The following is a 15780-nucleotide window of genomic DNA, read 5'->3' on the forward strand; positions in this document are numbered from 1 at the left end:
TATTTTGTTTCTATATCAGATTATTCAAATAATAATAATAATAATAATAATAAATATTTGAAATCCAGTTGATTCCTCACACAGGATTGACTTGATATAGCAAGAAAAACAAAGAAAAAACAGCAATATAAAAATTAAGACATTTTTCAAATAAACATAATTCCGATTTTGGCCATTTTGGAAATTTGGCAAAAATATATATTTCTATTTGTCGACTTGCCGCTTCCTGCTATTTTTGTGGATATACACCAATACTGGGTGGAAACAAATATTATATGTGTAATAAGGTTTAAGTACCAACTGCTACTCCTGATTGTGAATCCATACAGATCTCATATGTTCAGATTGGATAATTTAATCAAAAGTTACAACAGTTTACATACTTTGGTAGGGCTGATGGGGGTTGGCACCTGACTACGCCCCCTATAGGCCAATTATTTTATTTTGGTGATTGCCACTCGAACCAAAATGGTTCTATAGACCCTCACCTTCAAATTAGTACTGAAAGTGAAACTTTTACATGAGTTGTAAATGACAACTAAATTTAACATGGAGACGGAACCCCACTAGTAGGGGAAATAGCCTTAGAGTATATATGAATAGAGAAGACACCCGAGTTCTCCTTCCAGAGGCTCCATAGAGACAGATAAAAACCCCTGTGTTCACCTGCATGTAGAGGCGGAGCCGCAGCTCTCTGACGTTGCACCGGGCCGGCAGAACCACCTCCAGATCACCTGGACCGGTCCCTACGGAACCACCATCACTGGACCGCTGCTGTGGCAGAACCACCTCCATGAGATCACCTGGACCGGTCCCTACGGAACCACCACCACTGGACCGCTGCTGTGGCAGAACCACCTCCATGAGATCACCTGGACCGGTCCCTACGGAACCACCATCACTGGACCGCTGCTGTGGCAGAACCACCTCCATGAGATCACCTGGACCGGTCCCTACGGAACCACCACCACTGGACCGCTGCTGTGGCAGAACCACCTCCATGAGATCACCTGGACCGGTCCCTACGGAACCACCACCACTGGACCGCCGTGGCTGTGGAGGAGGTCCTCCTCCTGGCCCTCCTGGGACAGGGCGGAACTCAAACAGGAACAGCACGCTGTTCTCAGACCAGTTCCCAGACAGTGTTTCTGCTGGGAGCTCCTTAGCATGCTGTCCTATGGACTGATCCAGGAACCCAGAGCTGCTCATCTTGAGCTATATGGAGAGAGAGAGAGAGAGAGAGAGAGAGAGAGAGAGAGAGAGAGAGAGAGAGAGAGAGAGAGAGAGAGAGAGAGAGAGAGAGAGAGAGAGAGAGAGTCAGACAGACAGGCAGGCAGGCAGGCAAGCAGGCAGGCAGGCAGACAGACAGACAGACAGACAGACAGACAGACAGACAGACAGACAGCAAATGTTGGTTCTGAAAACCCCTCTGCATATCAATGATAAAGAGTATGTATAACTTCCCATTATGCAACAATGCAGTGTTTATTATTCAACTGCTTTTTTAAATGCCATTTTTTACATAAATGCCGAATCACCATAACATAGCAGCACAGGACAGGACAGCACAACACAACGAGCAACTGATAAATAATAAAAAACAGAAATCTTACCTGCTTTAATAAATGCTATTCCTAAATGAGAGGAAACAAAGTGTGTGCGCTTCGTCTGCACGTAACCGGGTGTGTGTGTGTGTGTGTGTGAGACACACACCATATAGAGAACTGGACTCACCTGAGCTTCCTGTTTCCTGCTCCAGGACTTCCTCATTCTCGTGACTCTGTGACTCCAGAGTCCAGAGGACGTGCACAGAATGTCAGAGAGGCAGGGGCACTTTTGGACAAAAATAGCTTGCGACGCGTTGAGAGCTTGTATAGATCAGCTATTTCTGGGGCACAACCCAGCACTCTTTAGCTAGTTGCAGTGTGTGTGTGTATACGACATGGATTTCTAAACTAATTTGTTCAACGCAAAAATACTGTGTTCAAGTTCGGGAGGGGGAAAAAAGCTATTCTCCTGAATGAAGTTCAAGAGGGGAAAAAAGCTATTCTCCTGAATGAAGTTCAAGAGGGGAAAAAAATATATTCTCCTGAATGCTGCCTTCCTTCCGGCATGGCATGGAAAGGAAAGGAGTGGCATTTATTACATTTCTTTCACCATGTAGTAAACGCTGCATTCGTGGTCTGGAGAGGGCAGTTGTTTTACAGACGGGGTAAAAGGGGCAGCGGGGCTGAAGCCCCCTTTGATGTCTACGTCCCTGTGTGACTATAGAGGGTATGCACGTGACATCATCGTACCTGGAAGTTATGCAGGAACGCCCACTGAGTGGCAAAAAAACTACATCTCCCAGAGTGCAGCAGCAAGATGGCTGCTCGTTACCTGATTAGGAGCTCCTGAAAAGGAATGGAGGTTCAGTCATTCTCTCAAACAAACAAACACCAGATGCAAACAGCAAAGATCTACTCCTGGGTCCTACCTACAAAGACGCCAATAGTGATATTGTAATGTTTTATTTAAACTCATGTATGCAGCACTGTTTAATGTGGTTAAAATCTGGCTTCAATGGGCTGATTGTGTGTTTAGTATGTTCAACTGGGAAAGAACATCAGTGTTGCCTTCATTTTTGTTTGAGAGTTTGGTTTGATTTATGTTTTATAAAGTCAAAGTATCTCTTTTAAAAAAATGGTTTACAGCCAGTGAAGGACAGATCAGTGTGTAAAGTTGCCCGAGGGCCAAGTCTCGAAAAACAGTCAGCGATGCTTTGTGTGGATTTTATTTTCCCCACTCCAGCTCCAGTGCAGATATTCACAGTGCAAAAAATATCAAACAGCAAAAATAATACTGGCCCAAAAATCCAAAATAAAGAACTCAAAAATACTTACTGCAAAACTTAGGACAAAGGAAAAATAACAAAACTGCACTAGGCTAAGCCCATGCAATGGGCCCTAGCAGCTCTCTCACTGGGCTGTCAGCATGTTGCCTGCCCGAACATAACTGACTAGCTCTGCCTGCAGTCGCCCTTTTATAGGAGAGGATCCTACCACAAACAGAGAAGCAATTAAATCTAAACGGCTTATCTACAAGCTCACAGATATCCGCTGAACATGAATAAGTAACCAAATAAATAGATGTTCTATTTTAGACTAAACATCATTTGGGTTTGCATTCATTTCCAAAGCCAATAGAAATACTTTGCTCATCAACATTGTGAAACACCTCTACTCCTCAACAGTACTTGGCCCCTTCCCCCCCTTCTTAAGCTGAATGGCTGAGCCCTGCTCTGGTTCAGAGTGCCAGCACTGGAGAGGCCATACCAGTGACAAACAATGCACCAACCACAGGTTACAATGAACAAACTGTTTTCCCTGCAAGTCTGTGTGTATCATTTCATGTGTACATCATTATGAAACCTGAATATGTTGTGAATAAATTGTGAATGCATTCATCAACAGTATTGACATTATATCATGATAGGACCTGTCTGCCCCACTACCCACAGTTTGTGTGGTGTGTGCGTGCGTGCAATGTCCTTAATCAGAGTATGTGTGTGTGTGTGTGTGTGTGTGTGTGTGTGTGTGTGTGTGTGTGTATAGGGCATGGGCTGCGCCGTGACACAGTTTTTACCAGAGCATTCTTGTATTTAATAAAAACACTATTGCTACCCTGTACAACTTGACTACAGGTTTACGCCAGCAGTAAATAAAACAGTACTTACGAAGCCCCTCCGTCTGGCAGCCTACCGATGACCCTAGTCCTCTCTGACTACCTGTCAGTGGGAGAGGAGAGTGTTGGCTGAATGAATATCAACATCCTAATACAGGAGGGGCTAATTATGACAGGCAATCCCCCCCCCCCCCCCCCCCCCCAGTCAAAAAACACTCCGTTTGAAATAGACACTCATGGCCCTAGGGCCTAGATCATCCTTCCTGGGATCAGGAAGCATCAAGCATCAAGAGGGGCTCCCAAAACGTTTTAGCTCTCCCCAAATTGAATCCAATATGAATCACCTCTATGAATAAGTAGTACAAAATAGCCAATCTAAAAGATTTTGTTTAAAAAAAAATATATATATATAGTAGTCTAGTAGGCTAAATGTAACTAAAACGTAAAAAAAAAATAATAAAAAAAAAAAAAAAATATATATATATATATATATATATATATATAAAAGCAGTACAGACCTGAGTCCAGCACCTGCCCTAAAAGCAGGTTCTGTGGGAGGGCGTCCAGCACACCTTCCACCGGCGTGCGGCACACAGGGCAGGCTGGCTGGCTGCAGCTCAGCACCTTCTCCTGGAGGCACCGCCGGTGGAAGGTGTGCTGACAGGAGAGCATCTTCAGAAGGAACAGAAGCAACAGAAAACCTCATGACTCTCAACAACGGACCGCTTTTGTCCCATAATCCGATGAAACAGTGTGAAAGCAAAGCAGACCCTCCTCCTCCTCCTCCTCCACCCAATAGTGATCAATAATGAACAGAGTATGTAAGATGTGGATGTTTAGGTATTGTCATTTCTAAATACACAATGAACACAGTCTGTAAGATGATGTCATTCTAAAACCTGTGTTGCTGCTGTTACAGTACATACAATAAGATGAGATTCAATTTATTGTCAATGTACAGTACAAGTACAGCACAGCGAAAGTTTGCAGTTTGGAAGCACTCGTTTTTGTTAACGGGTCGCGCTGCTGCCTCCTGCATTATGTGCAAATTCGAAACAGGTGGAACGCAGGGCCGTTCAGTGACATACGACGAGTGCTTCCAAACTCCAGCACTTAAAATAATCACTTGCAGAGGATGTCTTGACAGAAAGTAGCTCATAACATCTCTATGGTGGATTTTTATGAAAAACAAGCTCGGCAGATTGAAAGACGATAATTCAAGCTTGGACTACAGCTGCAATGTTGGTGAGTTTAACGTTGTTTGAGACAAGCAGATAGCAAACCAAAAAAGATGAGTGGGGAGTCAATGGAGGGTATTGCAACTCTAGATTCATCCCATTATAAAAAAATCTAGAGTTGCAAATTGCGGCTACCTACGGCAGTGGTACCCAAACTTTTTCATGTTAGGACCCCCAAATTGACACCAAGTAGCCCCTTTTGAAATGCCATTCTCCCATGAGAGAAGAAGCAGTGATGTTCAACCCGTTTAATTGCAAGGACCCCCAGTTTGACATGAATTAGTCTACGGACCCCCATTTAATGGCATTTCTATTTCCGAGACCCCCAAGTTATAGTGTAAAATCAATGTGGACCCCATAAGGGTCCATTTGGTTCCAAACTATGATTTGTCTGGGGACCCCCTGGAACTCCCTCAAGGACCCCTGGGGGTCCCCAGACCCCACTTTGGGAACCACTGTCCTAGAGGCCATTCATGTTTCATGGAAATAGCTTCTGAACACGAATCCTATTGCTAGTTTGACAACTTCAAATACTCTCGGTCATCTTATTAAAATAACTAATGACTGAAAAATAGCAGATCTACAAGCTCACAACACCTCGCAGCGTGGCGTGCTGTGAGCTTGTAGATCTGCCATTTTCAGGGACGCGACTACTGGCTTCTATGGAATCCCGAAATGACTGAAATTAATCGTGAGGACTGACCTATGTGAAAACCGTAAGTACAGGCTATTTGCAACCTTAGGCTAAACAACAAGAATCCCAAAGGTCATCGGTAGATATAAAGGATTGGAAAGAAGTCAGAGGATTTGTAACCTATGTAATGAAGCCAGAATTGGAGATGAGTATCATGTTTTGTTGGAATGTAAGAATACTGGCATTATGAATTTCAGGCAAAAATACCTGCCACTTTATATTTTTACCCACCTTTCTATGTTTAAATTAATTACTAGAATCTGAAAAACAAAAAGTAATCTATAAATTGGGTGCTTTTCTGAAAAAATGTCTTCCACTGTACAAATAGGGGAAGCCTTCCGATATGTGTAATCGTGTAATCTGTAATGTATTGTACTAGAATTTCGTGCGCGCTTCGCGCGCACTCATCCCAGAGCTACTTCGCCACGCACTATGGGAAGAAATAAATGGCGGGAGTTGACTCCACATGTAGTAACGGATGGGTTATTGGAAATGTACCATTGTTTTGTCCTGAATATTTCCACAGCCTAATTACTAAAGGATTGTGACTGTGGGACAGACATACAGTCTGACATACAATAGGCTACACGTGTGCACAGGGAATAAACAATGACCTATATGCCCAGAGTTCGTAAATTAACATAGTTGGATTTTAACAGAAAGACAATGCCATAAATCAGTCAAAGTAAGTGACAGACTCAACAGTAGCACACAGCATGCAAGGCAGCGATGCATGCATGCAAACATGTTTGTCCAGCTGAGATTTAGTGTCTCCATCTCTCTGTGGAAGAGGTTGCACATGACCTGTACGGCCACACTGAGGCGCTCCAACACAAACACAGACACAAAACAACACCACGCTGTTTGTCCAGTTGACCCAAATCAACACCAATACCTAGCCTGTTTGTCCAAAACACAGTATCTGCTGGCCACGTTTCTACTTCGCCACAACCTAATGTTAGTAACAAATGTAGGGGAGAGCCGGCAAGGTTGTAACGCTTCACGGTTGTAACATGGACGTTATATCTTGATTGGTCAACGCCACCATGACGCCATCGCGTCAGTATGTGTACAGCAACGTACTCTACGTGGCCAGGAAGTTTGAAGTGTTTACCTTCAAAATGCGTATAATTTTACACCTGGAGTATATGTGTGCTACAATTTTTGTCTTTGGTGTTGGTGAATAAAAATCCACATGGATGTGTTCATGCTTATGTTCTTCATTAGTTTGCATCGTGTTTAGACGGAATTCACGTTCATTCTGGTCTGTAAGCAACTGCAAAGAAAACTTGCAAAAGCGGGTCATTTGTAACATGTGTTACAAATGGTCCGCTTCCATTCAATGCGATATGTAATATTTACATATTTGACATATTGGCCAATATTATATGTTCTGAAATTGTATTGTATTGTGTAGTGTATTCTAAAAGTAGTTTAGGGTTGTATAACATTGTACAACTCAATCAATCAAACGTTTGTTTAATCAATGTATTGCCCCATTGAAAAAAAAGAAAAGGCCAAACTGGTACACCCGATACTATTTAATATTTCCCTTATGTTTGATACATTTTCGTATCACATCCATGGTATGAAAACAATGCTAAGGAGTTGCTTCAATGAAATATAATTGCTTTAAGCTGAAAACGGGTTATTAGTTATTATGTGTAGTGTAGTGTAGTCAACATGTTAAGGCTCATACACACTGCCCGGTATTTGCTGCGATTATGCTTTCGGGGAGCATTGTTGGCGCTGGCCGACAAAAAACCCTGATCTGACGTTAAGTGGTGCCCAAATGGTAGATCACGATCTACAAAGGCTTTGCAGGTAGACCACATGACATGGCAGTAAAAATATATATAATTTTAATATAAAAAACGATTTTTGCATCTTCCGCTTTAGATGACCTGAGATGACTTGAGTGATTGACATCAAAAAGGGCCTGTCAGCTCAAACACACAATGCAATACTTGTTGTTGCTTACAATCATCAGTAGCAAAGTCAAATACCAACAAAAATAAAAGCCTACGATTTGCATTTTCCCCCCTCTATTTCCCATTCCATGTGCGTTTGTCTTATATGTAGCCTATATGAAAGGCCCCTCAATTACTTGTCACTATTTTCAGCAATGGGATGATAGTTTTATTTGGTGGGTATGCTGGTCGTTTTGAAAGTAGCTCTCAAGTCCATAAAACAAACGAACATAGGCTACTTCTCTATAAGCAGAATCATGAATAGGCCTATTTAATTTATACAAAAGGAGAAGAGAGAGAGAGAGAGAGCAATGTGTTTGTGGCTCAAACTTTGTCTACTATTGTTTTAGAGCAGTGGTTCTCAAACATTGTCATGGCAAGAGCAAAGGAGGCCCAATATTTTTTCAATCTACAAAAATAATCCCAAAATCGCTGATAAATTAAATGACATTACTTACTAATCGCTTATTTGGCAACACTGGTCAGAAACGACCAGTTGCTTTTTGTTGCAGCTCCGTGACTGGGAGATGGGAAGTTTGGGAACTTTCTATTACAGTTAAATCAATATAAAAGTACCACACAACTGAAAAGTATCGCGACTGTGACCGCAAGTTAGAGACGTGTGTGGCTATAATGACGCACAGCTGTTATGTAATCGCGCATCTATAAATTCTAATCTATTTCTTGGGGAGCCGGGACTGTGTGTGTGTGTGTGTGTGTGTGTGTGTGTGTGTGTGTGTGTGTGTGTGTGTGTGTATATATACACTCCGTCGGTAATTCCCTGTAGGCTATACCCACATATTGGTAGCCTATCTCAATATTGGCGTGACGCATTTCACGTGAATAATGTTGTGTGCGCGCGTGCGGAGAAATAGAGTTATTTAATGAGTCGCATGTTGGTGTGTGTGTGTGTGTGTGTGTGTGTGCGTGTGCGTGCAGGCGTATGTATACATGTGTAGTGTGTACTGGGCAGTTGGCTGTCTGGCGAAAATAGGCAAAGTGCTCGGTGTAATGGGGATATTTCGGCCCAATCCAATTAATGACAAAGAACAATGTTGATGTAACTAAGGGAATCGTCGAGTCATTTATTTTGTAAACAAAGAGATTTAGATGGAATAAGCGAAATAGCGATCGTATAATTTCTCCCCTTCCTTCTTTCTCTCATCAATGTCCTGCGCGAGATCAGATTCTGTGCTGCGCGAGATGACATTGTCAAGCTAGTGTGGGGGCGGGCCTGTTGCCAGGTTGCCAGGTTTGCGAATTGTAAGCGAGTTGCAGTGTATGTAAGTAGCGTGGTTAAAGGCCTTGTTTTCTGGGCGTGTTGGGCTTGTTTGTGTCGCTGTGTGGCCAACAGCAGAGGCAGCATTGATTCCGTGTTGCGTGTAGGAAAGGCTCGGGGATGTGGGTGTTTTGGTGTTTGGGCCGAGAATGTGTGTATTAAACAAATGCATTGGCGGCGTGAGTGTGGAAGTGAGGCATTATTAGTGGCAATTCCGAGACTATTCTTTGTGGGCTGGTGCTGAGTTTTGTCGAACGACGCTTTTTGAGGAGATAGGCCAGGACCACTGCGAAGGCCTACGAAGGGTAAGTGTGTGACGTCACTGCCGTGTGAGTGTGTGTGGGTGTAGTGTGTAAGATGGTGTTGTGGGTGTTGCAATAGCGACGTAGCTGTTGTGGCTTTGGGTTTTTTTCTTCTGTATGGGTACCAGTTCTGTCTTGTAATAAAGGATACTTTCGATTGTATAACTTTTATGAATCTGTGCTCCAAACCATGTGATCATCGTCGTGAGTTAAATAAATGATGATGATGATGATAACTTTAATACATGCCTTGGCCGTCCTGTCGTTCTGCTCCAGGCACACGGCACACTCCAGCAGGGGTTCCAGCCAAGCAGGGAGAGATGGCCGGGTACCCTGCTGGGTGGTGCTGTTGGAGGAGGAGGAGGAAGAGGAGGAGGAGGAGGCGGCGGCTGAAGACATCTTGCGCTTCTGTGGGAAAGGGAAAAAAAGAGCCTGTCTTTATAGGACATTCCACAAACTTGATAAAAGTATAAATTCATCATATACAGGTCCATCTCAATTAATTAGAATCTTCGTAAAAGTTATTTTTTTTTTGTTTCGTAATAGAATTGAGTGTCATTATCAACACCTAGCTTATTCTAAACTGGTATCAGCCCGTTTAGCCCGACTTGATACCGGCAATAGCATGTCAAGCTATTTAATAAAAATTAGAATCAACTCATACTGTAGGCCTATCTCTGCTAACTACACATCCATGCAGGGGTCAGATCAGCAGTGGAACAATGAATTCCATCATCAAGTGTAAGATCATTCAAGTAACCCAAATCGGTTATGGCAACAATGGTAGACTCTCTTGACATTTCATTAGTGGCTGTTCCAGACAAACTTACTTGGGACACAGCTAGCCCCATATGTGCCCTCTCCCTACGCTCATTCTGTAGCTACAGAATGAGCGTAGGGAGAGGGCACATATGGGGCTAGGAATAAAGCAAAATAAAAGTAGGCTAAATTGTTTTTTTGTCCACGAAGCTGAACTGAAGAATTAAATCATGACATTTCTGAGACCATTCATGTTTCTGGAAGATGGTTCTAAACATTATATTGCTAGTTTGATCACTTAAAAAAAACAATTTCATCTTAAAATAACTAATTTTAAGATGGGTTAAGAATAACCCATCTACAAGCTCACAACACGCACTGCGACGTGTGAGCTTGTAGATGGGTTATTTTTGGTGGGCAGCATGCTTTCACAGAAGACACGCTATGGCTTCTATGGATGCATATGTTTTTGGACTGTGACTTAAGCAAGCTTGAGAATTTATTTAAACCTTTCACCTGATGTGGACTGGAATGAAGACTTTGTCCACTTTGGAGAGTGTGAGGAGAGCGGGGAAGGGAGAGAGAAGGCCATAGTGAAATAGCCGCAATTTGCAACTCTAGATTGTTTTAATAATGTGATGAATCTAGTTGCAATACCCTCCATTGACTCCCCACTCATAAAAGGTGGTTTGCGATCTGCATGTCTTAAACGACGTTAAACTCACCAACATCACAGCTGTAGACAGTCCAAGCTTGAATTATCCTCTTTCAACTGCCGAGCTTGTTTTTCGTAAAGCTACTTGGAGATCTCTGCATTTGTCTGTCTGCCTGCCTGTGTGTGAAGAGGCTGGGAATTGCACAGGTGATGGGGATTTAGGCTGATTAGGCCCACTGGCAGAGCCTGACAAGAGAACCATGGGTCCTACTACCGACTCGATACTCCCTGTGGGGGTGTGGAAAGCGTGTGAAGTCGGTGGGGCAAACGGTTCTCGAGTTATTACAACCGTACAGTGTACAGTTCTACACTGTACTGTACGGTGGTTGGGGCTGCTGTACAGTAGGACCATAGACTGTAAAAGAAATAATAGTAGGACAGGCCTGTAGTCATGTTTCTTATGACATTGCGACCCCTGTGGATATATTGTGTGGTGGAAACAGCTCTACACTTTCTAACCACCTGCAGCCCAAGATATAAGAGACAAATACTTCCCGCAGTTCAGAGTTCACACACACACACACACACACACACACACACGCGCGCGCACACACGTACACAAAGTTTGAAAAGCATGACCAATGGGGGGGAAAAAATAAACTCCTGTATACAGTTTTAGTTTATCATCTTCACAGAACAGATTCAAGTGCATGGTTTACTTACATCACCAGAAAAAAAGAAAAAAAAAACAGCCATGTGAAGGTGATCAAAAGGCATATGGGCTGACACTTAAAAGCTTAGAAGTGCCCATCCTTCTCACAACATTTGAGATACTCGATCATCATAGTTATCAGTTTAACAGTACAGAGACAAAAAAAGAGAACTAATAACAACCCTATACACCGAACCCACACCCCTGTCACTGTAGATATCCACCAGGATCCATAGTGATTATGACTATGCTTTAGTTAGACATTAGTATTGTTTTATATACACACACACACTGTATTTGGCCAGGGTAATACGCTTGAGCAATGTTTTGAATTGTGATATATATTACTGCTGTGTTTGACATCCTCTGTCAATCCATTTCAAATCTTCAGTCCTATCTGATCGACAGATTTGCGCCACATTTTCACGATTTTTCAAAAATAGCAGACCTACAAGCTCGTAGCGCGCCACTCGGTGGCGTGCTACGAGCTTGTAGGTCTGCTATTTTTCAATAGCTAAATTATAACAATGTTTCAAACACCAAAGAATGGATTAATAGAAGGGTCTAGCACCCCTCAAAAAAATAATAATCACAGCACTCCATCTTTAAATGTTTATCCAGTGTGGACACGCTGGTGTCTCTTCAGATTACTTGCCTCACTGAAACTCTTGTCACAATGTTGGCAGGGGAAAGGTTTTTCTCCAGTGTGGACACGCTGGTGTGTCTTCAGACTACCTGCCTGACTGAAACTCTTGTCACAATGTTGGCAGGGGAAAGGTTTTTCTCCAGTGTGGACACGCTGGTGTGTCTTCAGACTACCTGAGTGACTGAAACTCTTGTCACACCGTTGACAGACGAAAAGTTTTTCTCCAGTGTGGACACGCTGGTGTGTCTTCAGACTACCTGCCTGACTGAAACTCTTGTCACAGTGTTGGCAGGGGAAAGGTTTTTCTCCAGTGTGGACACGCTGGTGTGTCTTCAGACTACCTGCATCACTGAAAGTCTTGTCACACCGTTGACAGATGAAAGGTTTTTCTCCAGTGTGGACACGCTGGTGTCTCTTCAGACTACCTGCCTCACTGAAAGTCTTGTCACACCGTTGACAACCGAAAGGTTTTTCTCCAGTGTGGACACGCTGGTGTCTCTTCAGACTACCTGACCGACTCTCCCTGGCCTCCTCCCAGTCAGACTCATCACTGTCTGTTGTATCAGAGTCTGATACAACAGACAGTGATGACTGGCCACAGGCCACAGGCTCTGCTCCACGCTGGTCTGCAATGAAAGAATACAATAAGGACTTTAATAATAACGACTTTGATGTGACAGGAATAAAGACTTTATTAAAACAGAGAGAGAGAGAGAGAGAGAGAGAGGGGAGTTGCACCACTCAGTTGACACAGGTGTGATTTTTTTATATAGAGTATTAATGTATTTTAGCGCACAGTATGTGTTTGACCACAGCCTAGAGGAAGCCTTTATGACCAAGCATTGTAGTGTCTGTTATAATTGGCAGCCATACCTACAGTATACCCAGAGTAATCTAGTAAGAGAGTGGCGACACAAGCCGAGCGCACCACCACCCAAGGCCCTCAGAAGGGTGCTCAGCCGAGCGCATCACTGGGTGTCGGCTGCCCAGCATGGAGGAACTGTACACTCAGAGATGCCTCAGGAAGTCCCTGAGGATCATTAAGGACCCCACACACACCCATACAGTTTGTTTCAGGCTGCTGCCCTCGGGGAAGAGGTACCAGAGTATCAAAGCCAACACAGGCAGATATACTGATCTGAGTTCTTTAAATTTATACTTAGTATCGTTATTTAATTATTTACTTTTTTTTACTTATGTGTATTGTGGAGCATCAACCAACCTAAGTTTTTCACAATGCTGTACCTGTACATCTGTGCGACAATAAACACCTTGAACCTTGACTCCCATTGTAACAATTATGGAATGCGGAAGTGCTCATTCTATCTCAATGGGATAGTTCCAATGTTTGGAACTATAGCCCAAAGGCACCCGCTTTGCGGCATGTCGCCACTCTTACTATTCCACTCGGTGTATATAGATGCTGAGTGGCATGTGCCTATTGTAACATGAAAACACATGCCATGATAAGTGTAACTGTATTTATGTCCTTGTATGCATCTCCTTTGTGTGGACATAAATAAATGGTTATGACATTATATCATGATAGGACCTGTCTGTCCCACTACCCACAGTCTGTGTGGTATGTGCGTGCGTGCAATGTCCTTAATCAGAGTGTGAGTGAGTGTGTGTGTATATAGGGCATGGGCTGCGCCGTGACACAGTTTTTACCAGAGCATTCTTGTATTTAATAAAAACACTATTGCTACCCTGTACAACTTGACTACAGGTTTACGCCAGCAGTAAATAAAACAGTACTTACGAAGCCCCTCCGTCTGGCAGCCTACCGATGACCCTAGTCCTCTCTGACTACCTGTCAGTGGGAGAGGAGAGTGTTGGCTGAATGAATATCAACATCCTAATACAGGGGGGTCTAATTATGACAGGCAATCCCCCCCCCCCCCCACCCCAGTCAAAAAACACTCAGTTTGAAATGGCCCTAGATCATCCTTCCTGGGATCAGGAAGCATCAAGCATCAAGAGGGGCTCCCAAAACGTTTTAGCTCTCCCCAAATTGAATCCAATATGAATCACCTCTATGAATAAGTAGTACAAAAAAGCCAATCTAAAAGGTTTTGTTTAAAAAAATATATATAGTCTAGTAGGCTAAATGTAACTAAAACTTAAAATATAATTAAAAAAATAAATATATATATAATATATAAAAGCAGTACAGACCTGAGTCCAGCACCTGGCCCAAAAGCAGGTTCTGTGGGAGGGCGTCCAGCACACCTTCCACCGGCGTGCGGCACACAGGGCAGGCTGGCTGGCTGCAGCTCAGCACCTTCTCCTGGAGGCACCGCCGATGGAAGGTGTGCTGACAGGGGAGCATCTTCACATGGAACAGAAGCAACAGAAAACCTCATGACTCTCAACAACGGACCGCTTTTGTCACATAATCCGATTAGTGAAACAGTGTGAAAGCAAAGCAGACCCTCCTCCTCCACCCAATAGTGATCAATAATGAACAGAGTATGTAAGATGTGGATGTTTAGGTATTGTCATTACTAAATACACAATGAACACAGTCTGTAAGATGATGTCATTCTAAAACCTGTGTAGTACAGCACAGCGAAAGTTTGCAGTTTGGAAGCACTCGTTTTTGTTAACGGGTCGCGCTGCTGCCTCCTGCATTATGTGCAAATTCGAAACAGGTGGAACGCAGGGCCGTTCAGTGACGTACGACGAGTGCTTCCAAACTCCAGCACTTAGAAAAATAATCACTTGCAGAGGATGTCTTGACAGAAAGTAGCTCATAACATCTCTATGGTGGATTTTTATGAAAAACAAGCTCGGCAGATTGAAAGAGGATAATTCAAGCTTGGACTACAGCTGCAATGTTGGTGAGTTTAACGTTGTTTGAGACAAGCAGATAGCAAACCAAAAAAGATCAGTGGGGAGTCAATGGAGGGTATTGCAACTCTAGATTCATCCCATTATAAAAGAATCTAGAGTTGCAAATTGCGGCTACCTACGGCAGTGGTACCCAAACTTTTTCATGTTAGGACCCCCAAATTGACATCAAGTAGCCCACGGACCGCCCCTTTTGAAATGCCATTCTCCCATGAGAGAAGATTTTTACGGCTCTAGCAGTGATGCTCAACCCGTTTAATTGCAAGGACCCCCAGTTTGACATGAATTAGTCTACGGACTCCCATTTAATGGCATTTCTATTTCCGAGACCCCCAAGTTATAGTGTAAAATCAATGTGGACCCCATAAGGGTCCATTTGGTTCCAAACTATGATTTGTCTGGGGACCCCCTGGAACTCCCTCAAGGACCCCTGGGGGTCCCCAGACCCCACTTTGGGAACCACTGTCCTAGAGGCCATTCATGTTTCATGGAAGTAGCTTCTGAACACGAATCCTATTGCTAGTTTGACAACTTCAAATACTCTGTCATCTTATTAAAATAACTAATAACTGAAAAATAGCAGATCTACAAGCTCACAACACCTCGCAGCGTGTCGTGCTGTGAGCTTGTAGATCTGCCATTTTCAGGGACGCGACTGCTGGCTTCTATGGAATCCCCAAATGACTGAAATTAGTCGTGAGGACTGACCTATGTGAAAACCGTAAGTATAGACAGGCTATTTGCAACCTTAGGCTAAACAACAAGAATCCCAAAGGTCATCGGTAGATATAAAGGATTGGAAAGAAGTCAGAGGATTTGTAACTTATGTAATGAAGCCAGAATTGGAGATGAGTATCATGTTTTGTTGGAATGTAAGAATACTGGCATTATGAATTTCAGGCAAAAATACCTGCCACTTTATTTTTTTTACCCACCCTTCTATGTTTAAATTAATTACTAAAATCTGAAAAACAAAAAGTAATCTATAAATTGGGTGCTTTTCTGAAAA

The 15780-nt window shown here is 43.1% G+C and overlaps 1 protein-coding gene across 1 annotated transcript in view; it reads right to left on the reverse strand.

Annotated features, from left to right (window-relative positions):
* LOC308322846 (phosphatidylinositol 4,5-bisphosphate 3-kinase catalytic subunit gamma isoform-like) overlaps positions 1–1209 on the reverse strand; it is a gene marked incomplete at both ends in the record, with an annotated part of 33783 nt that extends 32574 nt beyond the window's left edge. Inside the window, one exon of the mRNA XM_080774336.1 lies at positions 667–1209. Coding sequence (XP_080630462.1) covers positions 667–1209 — 543 coding nt within the window. The remainder of the gene's footprint in view (positions 1–666) is intronic.
* Positions 1210–15780: the final 14571 nt, after the last annotated feature.

The sequence above is a fragment of the Protomyctophum bolini genome (genome assembly GCF_963924005.1).
Source record: "Protomyctophum bolini genome assembly, chromosome: 10".
NCBI lineage: Eukaryota > Metazoa > Chordata > Actinopteri > Myctophiformes > Myctophidae > Protomyctophum > Protomyctophum bolini.